Below are 24,410 nucleotides of genomic sequence, written 5' to 3' on the forward strand. Positions count from 1 at the left end.
TGTGTGTGTGTGTGTGTGTGTGTGTGTGTGTGTGTGTGTGTTTGTGTCACCCACCTAGCAAGCTTACTAAGGCCCACCACTTTCTTGTTTGGGAGGTACGCGATGTGAGCCTGGAATATGGAATAAATAAAGTAATGTCTCTGTATAAGATATGCAAAATACATCAACCCTCAAATATACACGTACCATCAGGAACATACATTTGAATTTGTTTTGAGGACACTGAATAGTTACCTTGCCAAAAAAGGGCACCAGGTGATGTTCACAAAGCGAGAACAACTCGATATCCTTGACGATCACAATCTCTTCGTGGTTTTCGTCAAAGATCGCATCATTCAACACATCTGTGGATCAGATGTTAGCTTTGTATTCAGTGTCCATACAGGAGCAACAGGTTCATTCAGAATTCATTCATCAGTTAGAACTCAGCATTTATCTAAGAAAAACATAACTTTGGATCTTCATGAACGTTTGATCTTTCATAAATCGACCAAGACGTTATCAACATATCCTTATTATTCCCTTCAAAATGAAAAGTCGAAAGTCTCTACATTCTCAAGTGTTGAGATTTTAAATCAACACTCCGGAAAGTTCAGCATTCAACAAGATAAAGAAAAGAAATGCGTCCTTGCCCTGAGTTGTTTCCTTGTAGCCTTTGGTGAGGAACTGCATGGCTTTGGCTGCACGCAGTGGTGTACGTAGAAGTCCCTCCCGGTCCACATCCTCTCCAAGCTCACTCAGTATGCTGCTGTAAGCCGTCTCTACCTTAGACACCTCTTTTGCTTCTACATTGTCCTTGGTCTCCTTCTTTTCTTTGCACAAACTATAATGTTTGCACACGGTCAGATTCCTGTCAACTCCTCCGTTCACCTCTGGAGCATGTCGACACTCCATGATGGCCGCTAACTGTAGTTTCAGTGTAGGATACTGAAACACACAAGGAAATAGGCAAAGTAGTACACGGATTGTTGTGTGACCCTTGTTTTTATACCCTGATGTGAGGACGTCACTTGAGCCTCAAGACCCCGTGCAGAAAATCATTATATGTGAAAAATTGTCAATTTGAGTGGGTGGGCTTAACCTCACCGACGAGGAATAGATTGCCACAAAAATCAATTTCCTATTTCCTTGAATTAAATGCATTGGAACAGCATTTAACTGATCCTGTGATTTAAGCTGAAGTTACAATCACATGCTTTGATTTGAGGTCACAGAGGATGTGACTTGGAACAACGTCCACTCGTTCGCAAGCAGTGAAATGAAGTTGAATAAGATTCAGCAGATGGCTGATGTATTGTCCTGGACTATGCGGGATTAACCATTGCACACAAGTGGTGGCTATAAATTCCCATAATAGCTCAGAAATGAGGATGGAAACGAATAATGGCCAACTGGCAAATGTCCCACTCAGCATTTATCTACGTCCCAATTCTTAACGAATGTAATGTAAAATAAAATGAATGGATAAAGAAATAGAAAATCAGGAGATGAGAAACTGTGTCTTAATTCCCTTCCCTCTTAGAAACACATTAGCTCACTCAACTCACACTTATTTGTTGTATCGTGTCTTTTCGGCGTGTCAGAAAAGATCCCTTTGGCCTTCTTATTTGAACACATTTTAATGGTTTTGTGTTCGGCATGTTGCCCGTTTTACTCTCAAATTTAAAAAAAAACCTCAAACACCATTGAAATTCCAAAAAACCTAAAACCTATGAATAAATAATAACAGACCCTGGGAAACTCAGATACTTTTACTTGAAATGATGTGTAAGTAGGAAATTATTGTTCCTATCATGATTACGTGCGAAGGTGCAGAGCTCTGTCTTCCTCCTAATCACGCCGTGTGATTTACTAAATCATAAAAAGCCCCGGGTTCACTCTCCATGTCATACATTTTAAAGAAACACAAGACCGACCTTAACCCTGCTGACTGTCTTGTGGTCCAGAGGAATGCTTGTATCTCGATGGACCTCAAGATGCACCCGGCGCATTAAACAGGACCTCAACCAAACGCATTTAATGAGCATGAACTGAGCGGCTACTTTAGTTTTACAATTTCTATCCTCTTTAAAATGTCATGCCCCGGTTTCCTTATGGAACCCTTATTAAAGAAGCTTCTCAGAACGGTTGTGCCTTGATGTCACAATTACACTCGTCATGCTCGCCGGTGTTAGAATATTGATCCTGGTACCTTTTGACTTCTCGCCTTCACATGGCCTCGTGCATTAATTAATACCGAGTGGGTCTAATGAGGAATGCTTTGTTTGACACTTCTCTTTGAATGTGAGACAGAAGTGTATTAAAGGCATGACTGATGTCAGGTTCAGCTTACTGATGGTCATATGCTGCCATACGTATGAATGTGTCAATCAATTTGTCATGCCCTGCAAGGCATGAATATTTTGTTGCCCTTTTCTTTATTTAGAGGCAATTGTGTTGGCAGATAATTGCCAGAATTATTGATAAGCAAGCATCATTATTTGCTAACTATAAAATAAATAGCATGACAATTGTTAAATGGAAATTGGGCCTCCGTGTTTTATTAAGTGCACTTAAGATGCATGCTGTTGAGATTGAGAAAACCGATCAAACCTGCATGTACCCGCAATCTTTCAATGTAAGATAAATAAACTCAAAAGTGTCAATATTGCTTGTTAGGTCCGTCAGTCAATCATTTTGTGACAAGACCAAGGGCATTTGAAGCAGCATTGCACTGCAGTTACAAAGGCTGAAAATAAAACTGTAGTTCTTCGTCATTCCGAGTGCGTCACCTTCGCAAAAACAAAAAGGTTTTTGCAGCTGTGACTCAGAGACACAGGAATTCAATAAGAACTGCATGCGTTTTCCACACCATACCTAACTTGGACAGGTGGAGATGAAGTGGAAAACCTAATAAAACATTACACAATTTGTGCAGTACAGTGTACGTATAGATCCGTATGACACAGCATATATTTATCAGAGGTTCCAGATGTCAGACATTTTGAGATGTGACATCTTGTAACACAGCGGTGTCGTTGTGCTCAAGGACACTTTGACAGGAGCAGGAGTGGTTGAAGGACGACCAGAACCTTTTGTCTAGATATGGAGCTAGTTCAGTCTCCCGTTAATGCAAAAAACACCCTTTTTGTGACTTCACTCTTTGCCATTTCCCCAGTTGCTCAGGACAAACATAACAGGAGTTCATATTTTCCTTCTGATTCCAGTCGTCTCTGTTGGGCTCCTCTAACGTTTCCTCACAGGGATGTTTTGCGGTTTCTGCAAACAGATGAAAATAAATCTAATAGCAGATGTCAATCAGTTTTAAGAATATTTGCAACTATAAGAATTTCACAAATTATCTTGCAGCATTGGCCAAAACCTTTTTTCTTTATCTTTTCTGCTGGCTGAGACAGAACTAGTCAGGAGGACATTAGACAGGAGAGCAGAGGACTGGAGGTTTGACCGACACTTATCTGGACTTACGTAGATCTTCAATGTGGTACTGAGATGTTACAGAGTATCTCTAATGATATTCCAGAGGGCTTTAACCCGGAGACCCCTTGTGACTGTCACCAGACACCCTCATGGGGGCCATTATAGCGAGAAGACCAGCACACTACGTTCTGAACCAGTTTAATACGGTTTGTGTCCCTTGGTTCAGTGCTGGTAGGAAGGTCACATTGAGATTAATTCACAATAAGGGAACACAACACAGCATACCTACACGTTAGCTTGCTAATCAGAGTTTAAATCGCAAGTGCTGGTACAAAAACGTGGCAAGTTCAAACTAATTAAATCATTTCACTGTTTAAGATTCCTTTGTTGTTCCAAACAGTAATCATTGAAAACATGTTACCAAGACAACTGATCTCCATCAACTTTTATGTAAATATGTTTATTTCAGACATGGTTTTGATAGATTTGTGTATGTATATGAACACTAAATGTACAGACAGTTAGTGCAGACTATGACGGTGGAGAGGCTCACAGACCAGTTAACCGAGGCAGGACAGGAAAGAGCCGACACACACCGGCTGTGTCGTTGGGTCATGTGACGTACAGGCTGAACTCCGGTCGATCAGCCAGGATACCCGGTTTCCAGTTTCTGGAGCGTTGGCATTTCACTTGTAAGACAGTGATGCATTTCGATGTATATTGTATAATGTCAGTGTGTCGACTTACATGGAAAATTAAGATTGAATTACATTTTTCTTATGTGCATCGTATCCTACCGGTGTGTGTCGCTCTAAACTGAAAATATATTAGTGGAGTGCAAATAATTAATATAACAAGAGTTTGAGATCTCATGTAGATATGCAAAGAGCTCTTATTAGTCAAGTATACTATATAACCATTAACAACTTTTATGGAAAAATAATATTTTCATATTAACAATAATATATAATAAAATGCAGGACATATGGCAATATATAAATACATGTATGTTTTAGTAAATTCCAGTGGAGCTTTTCACAGCTCAGATCCAGTTATGTTTGCTGGTCACTAGTCTACATCGGCAGCCGGGATCAGTCTGAAGGCCACGACTTGTGGGAGCTGGTGGGGCTTCTTGGCTGGACTGTTGGACTCCCCTGAAAGACCACACATCAAATAATTATTCTGGAAGAGATTATATTTTATGAATAGTTCATGGGAGCGTTACATGTTGACGGAAAGGCTCCTTTATTCATAATCATTTAAACGTTAACTGTATTTTCATTGTACGTTTTGTAGCACCGATAGAGGGCAGCAGTGCCTCTTCAATCAGTGCTGCAGACACTGCACAGACTTCAGCCGGCTTACATTTTCCCGGCATGGTGCAAGTTGGGGGGCTTTTTAACCTTAACCTCACTTAATAAAAAAAAGCTGACCTGCCAGCTAAAAAGTTAGCCCTCCACTCAAAATCCTATTTGGAACTCTGTGCACAACAGAGTTCTAAGCGGTCGACTGCCCCATCTCTCGCTCACCACAGGCGGTGTCCTCGCATAGTTCATGTGGGCGTAGAGCAGCACAGCCGTGTCGTTGTGAGACGCCTCCAGCGCGATGGACAGAGCGTTGCTGCCGTCCTGCAGACAGCAGAGAGAGTAAAAGGGAATTTGTTGACCCTTAAAAACATGATACAATAGAGAATGTAACAGCTGGTCACGGCAGAAAAGGGTTTTCCCCTCTGTGAGATGTCCTGCTCAGAACATCTTTTTATAAAAGGGATCCTTAAGTAAATAGTTGTTCATGTTTTTATCAAATATCAGCCAATTATCAGCTCGCTTTTTTAAATAACAAATATTGATATGAGGTAGGGAACGTGACTACGGGGAGCTTGTACCTATTTATTTGAGACAAACATTATTGAGTAGCGTAAAAGAAGCATCGAAGCCGTTGCGTCTATTTGTCTCAGTTTTTTTTCAAATGTATTTCACCCGTTTCACAAAAGTTTCAACGGTTCCAATTTGCGTTGACTAACGACATGCTGGGAAACGTAAGGGAGACTCACCCTCACTAACCTAACCAGCATGATCGAGCTGACAAGACCCATTCAGACAGTTCAACATGAATTAATGGACTCATTAACTATTGGAACACTGAACCAAAAGCCGAGTACGCTTAGACCTCTAGTTAAAATGGACGGAGTTTGTACAAAACAACTCTTCTGTTTCTCATAGTAGTGGCTTGTCATGCTGTTGTTTGTGTGTTCACAGTACAGTGGAGGTGGGGGCTTTTCCAAATGTTTTTCCTCCCCCAGTCCACCTCTCGGTCCAGCTATGCTGCACTGAAACACAATCCAGGAGCTCCCGTCACTGAATGGTCGACTCATTCATGGCACAGATGTGAATGCTCAGATTTCAGTCTGCCCGGACCCTCCGCAGGCCTTCGGACCGACGTGAAATCACTTTTAAACACACAGCTGTGCAGATTAACTAAGCGAGGAATGTCCCTAGCAGCTGTGATACTTGATGATGTGATAGACAGAAGTTTTGGTCCTTTTTCTGCTATTTGAGAAAAAAAAAGGAATGAAAAATTGAATAAAAATTTAAACTGGGCATTTGATGGAGGAACGTGTACAAGTCTGCAGGCCATTGTGTCTGAAAACTACGCTTGTTAATGGAGGAGTTGTGGGTTTTTAATTCATCCCTCAGGGGCCTTTGACTGTTTCCAGTAAACAACTCTGCTCACTGCTTGTAACCAGATGGAGTCAAAATTAATCTGATCTCTTCAGCTCTCAGCCCGTCTTTTTGATGAAGAAAAAGTAGAGCGGGAGAAAAAAGATGCAAGAAGGAAACGGCAGAGACCGTTTTCCCCACAAGGAACCGTTTCCTGAGAACAGATTAAGCTGAAACCCAGACGAGACGCCGATGGTTTCAGCAACGATGGAACCAACAGTCGGCCTCGCCCGTAAGTTCAGATCAAGCCACTGAGCGGTTTCCTCGACGAGGGCAAATGCCTTACGTTATCGACGATGGAAATGTCGCATCCAGGCTGCTCCAGGAGCAGCTTGACAATCTCGGCGCGGCCGTGTTCGCTGGCACACATCAGCGCCGTGGACCCCTCGTCGTCCTGCACGTTCACGTCAGCGCCGCACTCCAGCAGCGCCCGCACCATCTCCTGCCGACCGTGGCTGACCGCCAGCATCAGCGCCGTCTGGCCCGCCTGCAACAGGTAGAGGGTGTCATTTCTCCCCAAGACAGATAGCGTTTTGTGGAGCTATTGTTATTTATTTATTGTGATTGAAAGAATTACACCATTTACAGCTTAAGAAATATCGCAAAAAAATAATAAAGCCAAACCAACACCGACTCACTGATATTTTATTATGTTTTACTATCGGAGACGATATGAATGAGGAAATTGTTGTTTCCACCATTCTTCACTCTAATGTGAACTTAATTCAAAGAGAAGCGATTTCTAGTCAACTGTTTGATGTAATTGACAGATCTTTTTTGTTTCTCCACAAAGAACCACACCAAGTAATGGTTAACTAATCATGTAAAAAGGGAGCAGTGTTAGCTATTCTCATTTATTCACGCTACTCACATAGTTCGTGCAAACAGGTTTCAAAGAGTGGCGTTAAGTTAGTCTCTGTGTCAAAGTCATAAGGCTTTATTGTTAGCCTACCTGTAATGTATAATAAATAACATTAAAATCTGGCTTTGCGTCGCTCAAAGTGTATATTGGTTTTCAACAAATGAAAAATGCGTCTTGGTATCTCCTCTTGAACTCTTGCTTTTGTTCAACTATTCAGAGACTGCTGTGGGTCCCTTTAGGTTTTCTGGGGGAAATTGTTGCCCATTACCTTCTTGCAATGTAAAAGTAGCTGTAGAGAAACATAAAAAAGGCTTAAAACAAGAATTTCAGAAGATTTTAGTGCAACCTCGGCCAAAGTGGTTTTATGCAACAGGGCGCAAACTAAAACATTGCTGTGTACGCCTTTTGTTTTTCCCCCCACGGCCACAACAACCAGTGCCAGTAATTGCATTTATAGCATCACTGGCTATAAATCCAGAGTCCTGTGACTTGGCAGTGTGAGAGCCGGTCATGTGCTGCGTTCAAACACAAATACATGCAACCTGATCAAATAAAGCAAAGAGATAAACAGATTGTCAACACATTTCTCTAATGTGGTCGAACCTGCATCCAATTACTCATCTGACTGAATACAGAACTTCTTTACAACACAGGGAGGCTCTTTTAACACTTTCCCCCATTGAAGTAAACAGGGAACAAAGGCGGCTTTTATCCCTAAGTTCTATTTACCTTCACTCAAACCAACGAGAGAATCCCATAGATATTCATTCAAAAGCTGGTTTGTATTTTGCCTTATTAAACTTAACTTAAAGTTTGATGGGACTTATGAGTCCCATCAAACTTTGTTGACTGTTCGTTGTGTCTCTGTTGTTGCAATACTATTTTGAGGGCTTGAATGTCACACACTTTAAAACAGTTTGAACAAAAGGAATTCTATGAAAACTTGAATCTATTAAAAGTAATGGTAGTAATATAGCAAATATATGCTTCTTTTACCCTGGTTCTTATTTGACTGTACAGTCTCAGTGCTTTTGCTTTTTGCACACACACACGTCGGTCTTGCACACCTTGTCAGGTGACACTTTTTTTACAAGCAGAACTGAACCTTAAAAGTCTTCCAGCAACGTGCGTGCGTGCGTGCGTGCGTGAGATGAGGACTTGCCTGGCTGGCCTTGGCGTTGACATTGCCCTGACTGAAGAGCCTCTTGACCACAGCCATGTCCTTCTCCTCCTTCACAGTGGAGAGAGCGGCCAGCATGATGGCCGTGTAGCCCGCCTTGTTCTGCTTGTCCACACGGCACAGACCTGCAGCGAGCGCAGGCTGTTTTAAGCACAGAACCGCTTGCGTGTCGGTGCAGACTAGTAGACACTTTACAATCCGTTTGGTTTTATGAGGCGTACACACAACTTTCAAGGTCTTAAGCAGAGAAATGGGACCGTTTATAAACGTGATAGAAATTAAATAGGCCAACAATGGGAAAATGTCCTTCCTTCACATCTAATAATTGGTTGGATTATTTACTGGATGCATTGGTATGGTGGGCATTGTCTCCGGGGGGTCCCTGACCTGTGTCGAGCAGCAGTCCCACCACGCTGAAGTTGGAGTGGGAGACGCTGTAGTGCAGAGCGGTGTTGCCGTTGCCGTCGGTCATGTTGACCACGTGCTCCAGCAGCGCCGACGACACCTCGGAGAACGCCATCAGATAGTCAGACACCCGCGGAGATTGAGCCATCTTGGCACTGGAGATACGGAACCACTCGAGCTGGACGGTGTGGGTGCTGGAGAGCTTCGGGTGACAGATTGAAGGAATATATTATCTGCAATTTACACTCACACAGACACTGCAGCTGGAGGTGGAAAGCTGTGTTTAAGTACCTCAATACATTTAGTCAAGTACCATGTTGAAGTGAAAGTTCAGTATTTGGTTATTTTAATTCAATCCCGCAGTCGGAGCTGGTAGATGTGGAAGTTTGGGGTCCCCTACTGGAGCTGTTGCCCCCGCGACCCGACCCTGGATAAGCGGTTGAAAACGGATGGATGGAATTCAATCCGATGCATACTTCTACATGTCAGAGGCGAATAACAAACTTTAGTTGATTTTTTTCATAGTCAGATTAAAATTAAAGTATAAATCAAATAATGTTTTATCATCAGTTAAGATCGTAGTGATCCTTTACAAACTGTTGGTAATTAAAGCACAATGTGCTGTACTTTTTACTCGTACTTTTACTCTAGTAAAGGTTTTGAGAACAGGAATAAGAACATGTCAACACATGTTGGTAGGTTGAAATATTTCTTCCACCACTGAGAGAACACTAGTTTCTCACAAAAGAATTCTCGTTATTTGGTGAAACTTTTGTATAAACAACACTTAGCAAAGACATTGTTTGGAATGTAAAGGGAAGTCGCATTGAACAATGATTCAGTTTCTCACCCACACTGCGTCTATAATGATCGTTTACCAGAAGCAAAGATATACTTTTACAATAAACAAAAGAAAAAAAGTCAAACAGCTTCAACCAACTTTCACTAAAATCAGATAATTCCCAAAATGAAGTGTTTACGCTAAATGTGTAAGTGGGGGATAAATGGGTTGAAGAAGCATGCAGGGACGCACCACTTCCTTACTGTTCAGCGCTGCGATGTCGTCCTTCAGGTGGTTCTTCAGAATGAGGCACGCTTCACGCATTTTTGAGCTCAGCTCAAATCTGCAACGAACACAGAATGATCTACAGTTGAAAAACAAAACAACTTGCTACTTTCTGTACATAGTCTTCCCCTTTATTACAAGTGTCATGGTGTGAATGAGGAGACCTGCTGTTTGTCATCAACAGGATTAGGTAGGATTCACATTGGCTGCAGTAACCCGCAACTGAATCTACGGCGACACATAAAATGTCGCATCGGGTACTTTGAGTAACGACATACTTCTCTTTCACAGCGTCACACGAATAACTTGTGTCTCTCAGTGTTTCCTCGTCAGTGTCACTCTCGTCCAGGTTGACGTTTCTTTCCTCCTCTGAGGTTTCGTCCTCCAGAGCCGCCTCGTCCTCCTCTGTGCTGTCCAAGCACTCGCCTTCTCCACTTTCTCCAGAAGACGTTCCATCTTCTTCTTCCTCCTCTTCCTCTTCCTCTTCTTCACTGGATGTAGATTCATACCTGTGATACATAAATACAGACATTTGTAGTTTCTCATTTAAGGAGCTTTGGTGGCTTTTTTTGGGGGGGAAACTTTTGTTGTTTTGCATCTCGCGCGTCAAACTTATAACTTTATGAACTTATGGACTTATGAACCTCTTCACCACCTGCTGCTCTTATTGTATTTTTACTGTGGTTATAATATAAAACAAAGTTTTATGTTACACACCCTCCATTCAGAATGCCAACAAACTGCAGGCTCTTCTTCTTCTCGCCAGAGTTATTCCCGTCCTTCCTCTTCATGATGGACTTCAGCATTCCTGCTGCCATTATGGAAGCTGACCAAAAAAATGAGAGGATATTTTCAGTCCATTGTTGGACCACTGAGCCGTCTATTTAGAAAACCTAATTTTTATATTTCTTAGGGTACTAATTATAAGAAGAAAAATGTAATTTGTGACTTAAGCCACTCCAACTGTTAATATTAAATAATGTTCTTCCACCCACTGCCATGCTTTCTAATGATGCGTTATACTTTTGCCCCAATGAGACAGAAATAATTTTACATTTGATGCATTTTGTGAATTAAAAAAAAAAAAGACCTGTATGAAGTTGAACCCCACATTGACGCTGTCACCTGTTTTGGCGTTGGCTGACGTCTTCTCTCCCTGGTCGCCCTCTTGCTTCTCAGCCATACTGACCACCTCTTCCTCTGGCGAGACTTTGTATTCAGCAATGGTCATCTGTCTCTTCTTGAGAACCGCAACCTTATGGGCCTCCATCTTTTCCTCAAACACGCTCTCCGATTGGCACCCGGTGCTGACCACCGCAACGGGTTCTGGCTCTGCTGCCGTCGCCGCAGCGTCAGTCTGGGTGAATTGTTCGATCTTCTCTGCTGTGCAGTTCTCACCCACGCAAGCATCGCTCGCCTCAGGGCGGCACGAGACCGCGACGTGTTTCAACCCGGCGGTCCGCGTCCCTACCTGGGCATTCATCACGTCTGGTTTAGCGAGAACACCCTTCTCCAATGTGACTTTAGAGGTTTTCTCCTCCATCTGGACTTTAAGGATTCCCATGTCTGTGTCGGCCACACTCAGTCGGACCTCCAGAGCCACAATGGACTCCTGTTGGAATTTAATGGTGTCCTGTAAAGTATCAATCTCGCGCTGCGCTTCGCCGGTCAGACCAAGTAGGGACTCTATGACCCAAACCTCCGCCTCTGCTGTCTCCGCACTGACCTGCACGCCCTCCTCCTGAACCAGAGGAGCGTCCATTCCGGAGCCTTTATCGCAAACTTTGACCTGCGTGCCCTCAGAGGCGTCTTTCACACCCTGCCTGTAGTAGAAAACAACAGAGTCCATCGGCGCGTCCCCCCCAACAGCCACTGATTTCTTCTCAACGGACACTTTTCCTTGAGGTTTAACTGGAACTTTTGATGAAGGTTCTGCAGCTTTCCCTTGATTCCCCTCGAACCTTTCAGTCAGCCTTTTCAGCTCACCAGATTTTCCGAGGCCTTTAAGTCCAGGTGAAACCGGTGTCGTCGGTTGGCCGCGCGTGGTGGGGTCAGTTTGAAGAACCTCGGCGGTTTGGGTGAAGGACTCTGTGGACTTCTGCTTCAGCTGGGTCACCTCCCTGGCTTCCTTCTTCTCCTGCAGGGCCAACAGCAGCGCGTCTTTCTCTGCCCGCAGCTTGGCCACCTCGTTCTCCAGCGCGGGGACGCCCTTCACCCGCTCCTCCATCTCCTTCAGCTGCTTCAAGGCCGTGGCCATCTGCTCCCTAACCGTCTGCAGCTGGCTGGGTGGGATCGGAGTCATTGTGCTGCCAACAGCCGGAGTGCTGCGCCCGGAGGTCTGAGGACTGGGTTTGGTCCATCCGCTCTGCACGGGCTGAGTGGATTGCGAGCTCGCCAGCGCTTTGGGAGGATCGGCGAGCTGGAAGCGACCCCCGTTCTGGTGCTGGTGGGTTTGTTCGTGCTGTAGCCGCCGGCTGGTTTCCAGGAGGGTGCGTTCCACTCTGGGGTTGCGCTGCGGCGGAGGAGGTGGCACTTTGGCTCCGGCGGACAGGGGAGGAACGCCGAGGAGGGTCACGGGGGACAGACGGAGCCCCTCGCAGGGCGCCGACCCGAGGCGGTTGCGTGGCGGCGGCGGCGGCGGAGCTCTGCCGTCCTCGCTGGCCGGAGACGCCAGAGACTCTGTGGACGTCCAGCCACTGGCACGACCCCCCGCACCTCTCTGGGAGAGTCTGGCCCCTCGGCCTGAGCGGCGGGAGCCAAGGGGGGCCCGACGGAGGTTGTGCCCACTCTCTATCTCTTCTACATACTTGAGGAAGTCCAGATCCAGCTGGAAACCATACGGAGTCTGGACGGAGTAGGAGCCGGACTGGTCAGCGTCCTCCTGAGCGGAGTAGATGAATGGAGAGCCAAGATCTGAAAGAAGAAGGCATGTCACCATATGTCACCATAGGTCACGTCAAGACAATATGGCTACTATCCGTGTTACGGTCTGTGGAAAAACACATGTTTTGTTTACATTTCATGTTTTGAAGGATTTGGCAAATGTGTTATTCCCTGTCTCATGTTGCTATTTATTTCAGGAATATTTTAAAATCATGTCTACTGGCTTGGAGAGATAAGGGTATCCATGTTTAAAATGTCCACAAACTAAAATCCTGTTAAAAACCAATGTTGTGAAAACTCAACAAAAACACCAGAAGCAGATAAAAACAAGTCAATTTGACTTATTACAACAATGACTTAATTCAAGTTCAACCTCATTTCAAGAGGAGATTCAATATGTTCAGTCACAAAATAATTTGGATATCAGATTGAATACAAAACAAAACATTCTGCAGCTTCTTACCAGGCAGCTTCGGGTTAACTTGAACCGACTGAGTCATTTTCAGGACGGAGATCTGTCAGCACGCAGCTTCAAATAAAGACCTGGCAACACAAACAACAGTGATATTATAATAATGCATCCCATTCATACAGCGCTTTTCTCAAAGAAAGAAACTGTAGAGAAAGTTAAATGTTTTTACTAAAAGGGAAACGCAACAACAAGCGGCTCTTTGCCTTCACTGTGATGGCGAACAAAGATGCTTTTTTTTTTATAGAACTAGAAGAAAAAGTGCAGAAACGCTTTAAAAGGTTGGTGTTTTATTTTGGCTCAAAACACGTGTGTGTGTGTGTGTGTGTGTGTGTTTTTCAAGCAGTCAGCCTAAAGTCAGAATAAATTAAAAGTCACCAAGAATGCGAGACACAAAACAAGCCTCACATTGAAGTGTCATTTTCAGTGTGTGGGCACAGAAACTTCCGGCACACCGTGAAGTTGGCAGTTGGGGGGAAAAAATACCTCGGAACAAAGTCAACAACAAAGAGCTGAACGCGATTCACAAACCACAAGACTGTGGGCTGCTCAATTAATGACAGCGTCACAGCAGCCGACTGCGCTGGAAACCACAGGATTCTTGTCAGCACACGACTGCTGAAACCCGACGCACAGACATCATTTCCTCTGGGAAAGATGTATTTAGAAACAAATCCGGCACCGACTAACTTGTAAAACCTAATTTTCAAACAACAGGAGGGAATTACTGATACATTATGGGAATTCCCCATTAAAAGTCACCTAACTGAATTGGACAGATTTTCGCTTGAAATGAACGCAGTGTTTTAGAGAAGTTCACCTCTCGGCCCTCAGTGGTTCACACAGCTGGTGTTCAGGCCGGTTCCCTCTTTGCTGCTCCACTCAGCCCCGAGAGACAGAGACACTGAGTGAGAGTGAGACACATGGTCATCGGAAACACACAGTGGGGTTAAGATTAAGAAAAAGTCCAGCATATTGTCTACGTCATTATGAGTAATGTCGCTCAAAGTTCACCAGATCTAAAACACAGTGCTACACTGAACCATTGAAACCACCAAGTGTGTTGTATACAAAAGGGTCATTATTCAATCCTGTAGCCCAAAAGCAGTGAAGCAGTTCAGGAAGCTCCTGGTGACCTACCGACGATTTCTACACATTTGTGTAAATCCCACACAAGTAATTAGTCGCATTAATTCGAGCTCGTTATTTTTGCAGAAATCCAAATGGTTTTCATCTCATCGGACAAAGAGAAACGTGTACCAGATGAAAGAAGATCATCGCGTGGAAAAGGCCTCGACGCAGCACGCTGACCTAAACGGTGACCCCGTGCAAACCTCACGTACTGAGAAAAGGATTATTAGCACGTCAATGTGAGCATCCCTTTTACTTATTTCTCTAAATAGACAAACTACATATGCAACAAACACACACACACAAAACCCTGCCAAGCGTGAAGTCCTTCAATCCGGTTTAAACACACACATACGGCCGTGTTTCCCAGCGGCCTCGGGCACATTCCTAACACGTGCTGTCGCAACACGCCGGTTGTCCTTGTAGCTGACTGACGTCTGATAACCTATAAAACACACACACACACACACACACACACACACACACGAGTCGTCTCAGCCTGCAGCAGACACACTGCTTATTGTCAAGGTAAAGAAGACCACATCCAGAGAGACAGGGGACTAATTGTCACAGATTGTGCGGTGGACTATCTGTGGACACCATATTCATTAAAATAAGCCGTGGAAGGAAAAGGAATCTGCTTGATAAGCAAGAGCCTGAGCAGAAACCTTGTTATCAGAGCTCTGGTTCTCCTCCGGCTGACGGTCGGATCCTCTGCTCGGGTCAAATCACAGCAGACATGATGCTGCAGCATCACAGCCGGTGATACAGACACAAGTTATACAAAAAGGTTTTCAACACATTCACCTCTTTGGTTTACGGAGCCAGAAGGAGGTAGTTTACTGGGCTTAGAGTCTGCTTAGGATAAAACACAAGCCAACCAGAGTTTATAAAACAAGTCTCCTGACTCAAGGATGGTTTATTTATTATGCAATTTTTGCAGCATGTGATTCTGCCTGGTTGGAATTGGAAGAGGTGTAGACGTTGAGACAAATCTGGCTTTGGTTTGTGCAACTTTAACTCCTCATCTGCACTCAGATCATAAGTGTCTAGCCTTGAATTGTCAGGTAACCCATGCCCCCCCCCCCCATGTATTTGAAGCCTTTCCAATATGAGTACCGGTATTGGAAACGTCTCGAGTACACCCTAAAATATTAGATTACTTACTGGGTATAAGACAACATACGAGCCTGTGCACCGATCATATAGCACCCAGGAACCATCATTTGTACATGGAGCAGACAGAAGTATGTTTATTAACAGACTGCCAAATATCTCTAAGCAGGTGGTCGAGGAGAATAATCATTTTGTTCAGCTCTTAAAGACGCCTCAGAAATGCCCCTACAGAAGAGGTTGGAACCCAAACACAACAGCATTTGCCTTTGGCGGGAAACGGACTTCTACAACAGGTACAAAGCAGCAATAGTGCGTGTTTTGACCCTGACTGAATGTTGATGGTAAGAGCATTTATTCAAGAAGCAACAAAATAAACCTCTTGCAGTGCAGTTTCTCTTCCTCCCTATATTCTATTCATTCTCATCCATTTTATTCTCATACACATTTATTTTCTCCTTTTTCATTTCCCCTTTTCAGTCCCTGAGGCTCTGCCATGGTCCACTTCTCCTCCTCCTCTCTCACATAAACATTTTCCCTTCTCACCCTCTTCTCTCTCACACACACACACACACACACACACACACACACACACACACACCTCAAGTGTTTCTGTTTTTCTCTCGGATTTGATGACAGACAGCAAATTACAGACCTCAGGGAGAAGCTGCATTCCTGCTCTCTCCCCCCAAACCCAGACCAGCTGAGCCATTCTCTCTCCCTCACACACACACAGCCAATGCTCATAATGGCACTTGCACATGCCAAACAAATATAACAAAAAGGCCCATAGATGCGTGTGTGTGTGTGTGTGTGTGTGTGTGTGTGTGTGTAAGCTCTCTTGACCCGGGCTCAGTGTATGTCATGGCTACAACGTGACGTGCGGTGATGTCAGTAAGAGGGAAGGCACTGACTTATGAAAGCCATAATACCTGAAGTGTTGTTTAGGGTCTACACGTCAAAACAGTAAATGTTACGCACAATTGCGGTGATGCTGATGACATTTCTATTTTGCAAATTAAATTATTGGAAAATTACAAACCCATTGCCTCTGTAGAACTCTCGGCCTCTCTTAGAGAACATTGCAGTCACCGAAGCCCCTTTTTGAGATCCGGTAAAGAACGTCCAATGTTCAATATGGAAAGTAAAATAATGATTTTAAGGGTTCCTTTATCTGGAGGTCAGACACTTAGTGTCCCCTTAAACATGCTGGATGAACCAGTGACGTTATTGTGTCTGCAGACCTCAACAATTAACTTCAGTCAGTAAAGTTTTATTATCCCTGAAAGAAACGGAGCCACATTTGCCACAGAACCAAATAAAAAAAATTCAACCAGTTGAGATAAAAGTCAATTTATGGTTATTACCCACATTTATTTCTATAAAAAAAGGATAATTTCATACTTTAAGTGACCAACAACAATGTTTTTTTTAAATGTCACATAAAGGCCAGTTCGGTTCTGATCAAACGTTCTCTCTTTAGTTGTCCTTCAAGAGGAAATGCTGTGCTGGGTGGAGGCTCAGGGGCCGTGTTTTCAAACAGTGACCTCATCTACGCTGCCCGCCGCCCTTCACCGGGAGAGAAAAGTCAGTCTGACAGACGAGGGAAAGAGGCGACATCCTCTTACTAACTTTCCCCAACCGACCGCTTTACATCCACGTACAAGACAAATACAAACAGAGACATAGACCACAAATAAAGGCCTCCACCATGTGTGACGCCCCGCGTATTACTTGACTGAGTACATTCCCCTATTTTATTCTCAGTTTAGATAACAGACATCTTACCAAATGTAATATATTGGAGGTATCAAACTGTTAAATCAAAACAACGGGAGGAGAAACTGAGGGGGGGTCCGTCCTCCAGGACTGAAGGAAGTGCTGTTGTTGAGTGCACAGAACAGTCCAACGTGGAAAGTCAGGTAATCAACAAGCTTTAAAGCTCAACTTTGTGAGCGGACATTAACATTAAGTGTTCAGGAAAATGAAATATGAACTACAATCAGAGGACAACTGTGCTAAAGACCTCATCTGAAAAATGGTATGATGATGAAAATCCATAACGTCTCCAAAATGGATCTTAAGGTTAGATTTTTCTTACAGGACTTACAACATGGACTCATCTTTCTGAAACAGGAAACAGCTTTTCAATGTCCACTTTAACAAGCTTCAGCCCTCATCCTAGTTGATCTTAAACCTTAATTCTGCTAAACCTGAATGTAATCTCTTGAGGAGATTTGTTTCAGGTCTTTATCCTTGCAAGGATATTTCGGCTTAACACACACACACACACACACACACACACACACACACACACACACACACACACAAACTCTGTGCTGCAGGGATAAATCTGCAGTTTCCTAAGGGGAAGCCCACTACTCCCCCAATAAATCCCCCTCATCTCTCTCTCACACACACACACACCGTTCATGCCCCTATGGGAGACCTCCCATTGTCCCCCAGTAGGAACTGGGAGGAGGTGGGGGGCTGCCAGGAAACCCATCAGGCCGTCCTGAAAGCTGCTTCCTGAATGCAGCAGGAAAACACCGGAGTGAACGCAAGCAAAAGCTGAGCCGGACAAATAGAGCCAGTGGGACACGGAGACACACACACACACACACACACACACACACACACACACACGCCAACAACAGCACAAGGCCGACATCACATGATGCATCTCATGGTTAGATAACGTGTTATCACTTTTGACCGAAGACTTGTGTGTTAAAGGGTCACACAGTAACGCTAAAAATAAAGAAACACAGAAAAACTGTTTTATTATAACAGGCTCCTTCCAAGCAAGTAAACATCTGTTTTGTGTTTTTCTGGACAGGTTCCAGTAAAAACACGGTTCTTTTATGAGGGAGCTGCATGAACCGTCTCTGTTGAGTAGTTGTGGTATTTGTTATAAATATATGTTGGTACGTTGATGTTCATAATACCTATTGATGTTTGTGACACGGTACCTGTAGGACCCACGGGGGTTTCAGGTGGGGGGGCTGGATGGGTTTGGTTCCATCAACTCCATGTGCAAGAGATTTAAAATGAGAAGAGTTCTGTTTTTTCCTGCTTGGGCATAAACGTACAAACAAGAGCAGTCTGACGTCTCTTTATTAACCGCACGCCGACGGCGTGGTTGTATCCAGATCAAATGAGAAATCATTTTTTCATAACGCCTTAAGGTTGACTTGAAACGTCACATGCGTCCTGCCTCCCCGCCCTCTTCCTCCCAACACAATCAGGCCCATTCACACTCCACAATGAGGCTTTCTGCCCGTTTGGTGGCGACGTGGTTTTCTGGAAGTTTTGGGAGGACTCTGGTTTTCTCCACAGGACCCGCCCCCACACCGTAATGTCACAAAGTCAATTAAATAAAGTTGATGGGAGGAAAAGCCGGAGCATAAGCAAATTGATCCAAATGTATTTGGGGGGTTATTGAATGAACGTGAGCCTCATCCATTATGAACACTACGTTTATCGACGCGCCTGGAAAGGTTTATATTTATCAAGTCTCTGTTGGATTGAAAAAGCAGGGTCAGATTCGGATTCCAAATCGAGTAAGAAATGGAAATGTTTTTCTTTAACTGTGAAACAACCATAGTAACTTCCTTCTGCAGCTTTTGTGAAAACAGCATTGTGGTTTTCCATCCAGAAAGAAGAAAATACGGACGACTGCAGAACCAAACAACCCGGCTGCATATTAAAGAATTCTTGGAAGAGCAAAATGATGTGTTTTTTCTTGCTGGCACTAATGGTGTGAGCGTCAGCTTGAAGAGCTGCTCATCATCTCAGCAGCTGCAACAGCAGCATCCGGTCAGCTGAGACGAGTCCCATGGCTTCCCCCCCCGACCCCCGCCGACCCCCCTCTTCCTCATACCCGACCCCTTAAACAAAGCAACGTTCACAAATCAAGTTTTCCCCAATTAGCCAGAGTAAAGGTCTGACGTCACGTTGCCTTTTGGACCAAATCCCCCTGTTGTCTGTCTGTGGAAACTCTCTCCTTTTTCCCCAACAAGACAAACTGAACCTTTGCAGAAGCTGCTTTTTCTTTTTTAAACAGCAAGAAAAGACTCTATTCTCTTTATTTGCCTGTTTAACAAAAAGAATCTTATATTTTTAGATGGAGAACTTGCAGCTCAATGCATCTGTAAAGTCTGTCTGAGGTGATATCAACATTTCTTCTCTTTGACAACAGTAGCAACTGGAGTCTCCAGATGTTTGATTCTCATAACTACAGCACGGGACCAGATGTCAGCCGCGTTCTGCCCAGAAACAAGGGAAATGTGTGTATATCATCAAGTCGTTTCCTTCACTGGTGGAAATTATACCAGTTGAGCATCTCTTTGATGCGGAGCATCGGGGTAATGACAAGGCACCGGGTGCACGCAGGTCTTTGAAATGTCTCCCAAAGCTGCTGCAAACGCACCTTTATCACCACGGAGCTGCTCCTGTGCAAAACACTTTAATTCAGGGGGTGGGGGGGTTCCAAGCAGGCACGGATTCAGTTAGCTTCTCAAGTTTGGGATGCTCACTACTTGTGAGAGGCCATCTGATGAATGCCAGACATTACGAAACATAACGGAGCACATCGTCGCCACGAGACAATCCGCACAGCGATCTCCTCTACGGACGTTTTATTGGACTGTTGTTCAATATTTTGGCTCAGCTTCCTAAAAAGTAAAAAAAAGAAAAGAAATAAAGTTAAGAAAGGATGATAATTGATTAGATGAGTTTAAAGCAATAACGAGGTTGTTCTAAGTACATCAGGCTCCTCTGGTTTAGACTTTCCAACGGACCGTCTGAACTTCTTTAAAAGAACAACTTGCTTATTAAACAGTGAGAAACTCGTCCCGTTTTGACAAAGCAGCCACAGAAATGTTTTGCAACATGGATTCCCAAAGAGGTAATTATTTGTAATTGCTGTAAAAGGTGTATGATTTTCTTTTTTTCTAACATAAGATGCTTTACAGAATGACTGCTATTCATAAAGTTGTAAAAAAAAAAAAAAAGGTATTGAAGGTAAAAGTATTTTCAAAAAGACAGAAGAACAAGATGAGGGTACACAGAAGAAGTTTTCATCTCATGTGGCTGCATGTCAGTGTCGCTCAGCCCCTCTGAATGACTTCATGGGGCCCAACATCTCCTCCTATGAGCCAGCGAACAGACGTGATCTCTGTGCTGAGAAACACGCTTTAAACTGGAGTCCAAGGACTCTTTCTCCACGCGCCCTCGCAGAGGTTTTCTCAGATATCACATTTGAAATCTTGCGACATCTTTAGAGAAAGTTTGAGGTCAACAACAACCTCCTCCCTCGCTCTCTTTCCCTTCAGTAGCGGACAAAAACGTTCATTGTTTGACCCTAAATGTTCACGGCATCACAGCGACTTGCAGGAAGCCGTGGTTTGATTCTTCCACGGAGGCGAGTGGTCAGCTCAAACCAGTGTGGCACGTTCTCACTGCGTTTCCCCCCAAAAGGCCTTTTGGGGACAAGAATCACAGCGTCACAGCCTGTAAGCCACGTTTGTGGCCTCGACCAAACAGATTCACCGGATGGATCAAAATGCAGCTTTTGCCTGATATACGTGCTTCTGCTTTCCCAAACGCACAAGTACGGAAGTTTTGGTATCTTTATATACACGCACAAACCTTTTAATACCACTGTCCTATTTTTCTAGAAGGTTTCAAAGTCATTGTTACTCATGTAGTCATTTGCAACCTCATGATAGTACGTAACAAATTATATTAATTAAACAATGAATTTCTCCCAGTGAAGGTCTGTGTAGCCTAAATCTGAGGCACGTTTTGTCTGCAACTGAAAGTCTTACTCAAGGAATGCACCATTTACTTCTGTTCCAATAAGGTTCATTTACAAACTGCTGTTCCCAGCGGTTCCAGGAGACTATTATGCCTTTTTCATGATGGAGTTTCATGATGTTGCAACAACTTGAGAATGAGATAGTAAATCCAGAGCCTCAAGCGAGAGAAATGCTCCTATTCATGTTTAAAAAGGGTCCTGAAGTTTCCTCAACAGATCAAACTATTTACTCAGGATTACGACCGACGCGGTTCTCCTTTCCAAGATAATCAAGTTTTCCAGTGTCTCATTTTCACTCAGGAGAGTTCAATTCTATTAGCTGTTTAGAATGATATAAGAGACTTGAGTTGATTTATTCAAAAGGCCAAGAGCACCGACTTGATTAGAAGAGATAATCACGCAACATGATTGAATTAAAGTTACATTCCTCCCAAACCACAAATCCGTCATCTTCAGTGTTCTTCAAGTTGTTTTAAGGCTTCATTAGTGCCATCTTGAGACTAATCCAACATTCTACCGTGTTCGTGTCTTGAAATTGTTCTACACGTCCTGCGCGACTGAAAGTCAGCTAGAGTCATTGTTGTAAAATATACGGTGTCTGCAAACAGCAAAGTCAGGATAAATCTCTCCCTCGTGAAGCTAAAGCTACATGCAGAAAACTCCCCGCTGCTGCACACAAAACTCCTGAAAGGCTTCTCCCCTTTCAAGGACAATTTGTAAAGCTACTCCAATCAGAGGGACCCGCATGAAGCTCAAAGTGGTCATTTCCATTTCCAAAGCCCGGATCCTTGCTAATTATGATGAAAGCTCCGGCTCTCCGGTTCCACACCGCTCCAACACTGATTGTTGCCTTAGAAAAATACATTTTAAAAAGAGCTTGAACCAAAAGGTAAACAAACCGCATCGAGCAGAAAATTAATTTGTCTAAAGTTCTCCAGGAATTGATGTTATTTAAATCTGTGGTAATCGGTTGCATCTGCAGCATGAAACGGAAATATTCAAATTAAGTAGATTGAATAAAAGTACTGTGACTCATTAACTGGCAAAGGAACACAATGTCATCTCGCCAAATCCTGCATTGGCTCCCCGTAAGCGCACAATCCTGGCGCTACTCGGACGCATCAGATACGCATTCAGCTGGTTTACTTTGGGACGGTTGTCACAGAAGATAAAATAGCTGCCGCCGTGAGATCTCTGCAGGCGTTACCAGATGTTGTGACAGCTCCTCTGATGAGCCCTGAAGCAAGTGTATGCGTTACTAAAAGTGCTTCATCACAACAACACGCCTGAATGCCCACTTAAAGCTCTGAAGATCAACTTCACCACGCAGGCCACACTACCTGAAAAGCAGCCTCGCGATGGTCAGGCCAGTACGTTCATGTTTAGCAACCTGGTTTGTCTGGAAATACCAAAACGGGAAGAAGGTCCTGAGCACGGCGATGCGAAGATCAGATTTAAAGGATATAATATTACAGCGTTACGTTGTTGCTGAACTAAGAAAGGGTCAATTAATGTGTTGAATGAGGCAGAGAAAAATGCGTGTACCCGTGATGCAACTCAAGTCAAATGTCAAATCCACAAGGTGGAATTGCAAATTTACTGGATTACCTACTTTAGCGTCCTGTCATCTTAAGTCCAGCTTTCTCTTCGCTCAACATGTCACTCCCGTGCAGAGTTACGCAGTCTGGAGGCGCTGAAATAAAACCACTCGTAATAGAGCTAAAAATACGACGGCATGCATCTTATCAAGCTCGTGAGCGAGAGCACAAACACACCGAAGTCTAACTCAGTTTAAATGATCCTCCCTCTATTCTTAGGTGTAAGCAAACTGGGGAGTGTGTATAAAAAATGGCAAATCATTACAGGAGCAAAAGAGGGGATATCCAGAATATCCACGTGTACCACTGACCTCCTGCAGTCTCCTGCTACACTTACAATCTATTTTTGAGGTGACAGCAGTAAGTCAGACTCCAGAGTCCTGTTGCAGAAAGACAGTTTAGAAAGCCGATAAACATTCCCTCAAAGCCTCTGCTTGCTCATGTCGAGTTTGTACAGCAGGTCGTCGCCTTGTTATCAATTTGAGAAATTAGCCAGCGAAAGCAAGTTTTGAACACAGCATTGACAGATCATCACTCTTCAGGCTGCACAGGATGAGCCTGATGGCGAATAGCTGCTCACTTATACATCCAGAAGTAGTAGAGTTGGGTTTGGGTTCATCCCAATGAACGCAACTCAAGAGTTTAACTGTCCTTAAGCAATTTCTTTGGTTTCTACCAACTAGGGTCCAACACATCCGACAAACGAGGAAGGGAGTGAGTTTCCATCCCGTGAAGCAGCCTCACCCACGATTACGTCTGGAAGATATTTGTTCAGCTTGTCTAGCAAAGCACACAAACTTCATTAATGAAGCTCTTTGGGAAAATAGAAGTCCCTCAATGGGAGCCAGGCAGAGAAAAAGAAACAGAAAAAGCTGAGTAATAGTGGTAATAGAAATACGTATACACCTATAAAACGCAATAAGACGTAATGACTTAAAAGGTCTCTATTGGAAATTATAGGATTTCAGCTACATTGCTGGAAAGTTGAAAATGCAAACATTTTTTAAAACTTTTTAAACACTAAAAGTCCAGCAAAATATTACAGGAGCATGAAAACACAGATTTACTGCAGCAAACGCGCACTTGTGACACTAATGCAGCGCAACACATTGAGGCTCCCAATGACTAGAAGAAGCTGAGCAAACCGTGGTGTGTTCGTTCACGGAGTTTGGCAATAACCAGCTGATCACCACGTACCGGGATCGCGTGTGGTAATCGATCCCTCGGACTGCTTCCTACCTTCTGCCGTCTCTCGCTCCAGTCTCACTGCGACTTGTCATGACTTTCGAGACTGGCTGAGGAAAGTTTGGGAGGAGAAGATGGAAAAGAAGAAAAAAAACTCCTACCCATCTGACTGGTGTCAAGTTAAACAATGTATAAAATGGGGCTTCCGGCTTGGGGTCTAAAAATAAAACACCAATTTCATCACAGTAAAAAAACATTTTTGGCGTACCAAACCCTGGTAGTGGTGAAATTTGCTAAAAAAAGAAAGAGACACAACTATTTTTGAAGTGATACCTTTTATTGCCTAGACGGCAGGACCAATTGAAAAAAACACATGTTAACCACAAAAAACAACTTTGAAAAAACAGCATATGATTAAACTGCATAGTTTGTGCAATATACCAGACCCTCTGGGTGCTCTTCGCTGACATAGTACCCACTGCTCCAACTAGCATGGGTTTAAAGCAGAGGACAACTCATGTGAAACAGTCGATATGTTTGTATATCTAAGTTACACAATT

General features: G+C 43.8%; 2 protein-coding genes and 1 long non-coding RNA gene across 6 annotated transcripts in view; 1 reads left to right on the forward strand and 2 right to left on the reverse strand.

The window, feature by feature from the left end:
• The window catches only part of LOC120823923 (GTP cyclohydrolase 1 2), a 2,275-nt gene extending 1,260 nt beyond the window's left edge, over positions 1–1,015 (reverse strand). The window contains exons 1-3 of the mRNA XM_040184399.2: positions 633–1,015; positions 235–344; positions 55–110 (exon numbers count right to left, since the gene is read on the reverse strand). Coding sequence (XP_040040333.1) covers positions 55–110; positions 235–344; positions 633–894 — 428 coding nt within the window. The 5' untranslated portion in view covers positions 895–1,015. The remainder of the gene's footprint in view (positions 1–54; positions 111–234; positions 345–632) is intronic.
• LOC144411442 (uncharacterized) overlaps positions 1–15,542 on the forward strand; it is a 24,515-nt gene extending 8,973 nt beyond the window's left edge. The window contains exons 2-3 of the long non-coding RNA XR_013468600.1: positions 14,218–14,372; positions 15,419–15,542. This is a non-coding gene — a long non-coding RNA (uncharacterized LOC144411442). The remainder of the gene's footprint in view (positions 1–14,217; positions 14,373–15,418) is intronic.
• On the reverse strand, positions 3,862–24,039 carry kank3 (KN motif and ankyrin repeat domains 3). Of its 4 annotated transcripts, none has more exons than XM_040184395.2 (11): positions 23,905–24,039; positions 12,997–13,076; positions 10,776–12,563; positions 10,368–10,476; positions 9,929–10,159; positions 9,618–9,708; positions 8,567–8,786; positions 8,162–8,304; positions 6,424–6,624; positions 4,947–5,045; positions 3,862–4,571 (listed from the first exon to the last, which is right to left on the reverse strand). In XM_040184395.2, exons 2-11 carry the CDS (start codon positions 13,031–13,033, stop codon positions 4,509–4,511), a joined length of 2,982 nt encoding a protein of 993 aa, XP_040040329.2. In that variant the 5' UTR covers positions 13,034–13,076; positions 23,905–24,039; the 3' UTR covers positions 3,862–4,508. The 4 variants fall into 4 exon arrangements, with proteins under 4 accessions (XP_040040329.2, XP_040040328.2, XP_040040332.2 ...); XM_040184394.2 differs by having other exon boundaries at positions 23,863–24,030; XM_040184398.2 differs by lacking the exon at positions 23,905–24,039 and adding an exon at positions 22,680–22,864.
• Between the last annotated feature and the right edge of the window lie 371 nt (positions 24,040–24,410).

The sequence above is a fragment of the Gasterosteus aculeatus genome, chromosome 8 (assembly GCF_964276395.1).
Source record: "Gasterosteus aculeatus chromosome 8, fGasAcu3.hap1.1, whole genome shotgun sequence".
Taxonomy (NCBI): domain Eukaryota; kingdom Metazoa; phylum Chordata; class Actinopteri; order Perciformes; family Gasterosteidae; genus Gasterosteus; species Gasterosteus aculeatus.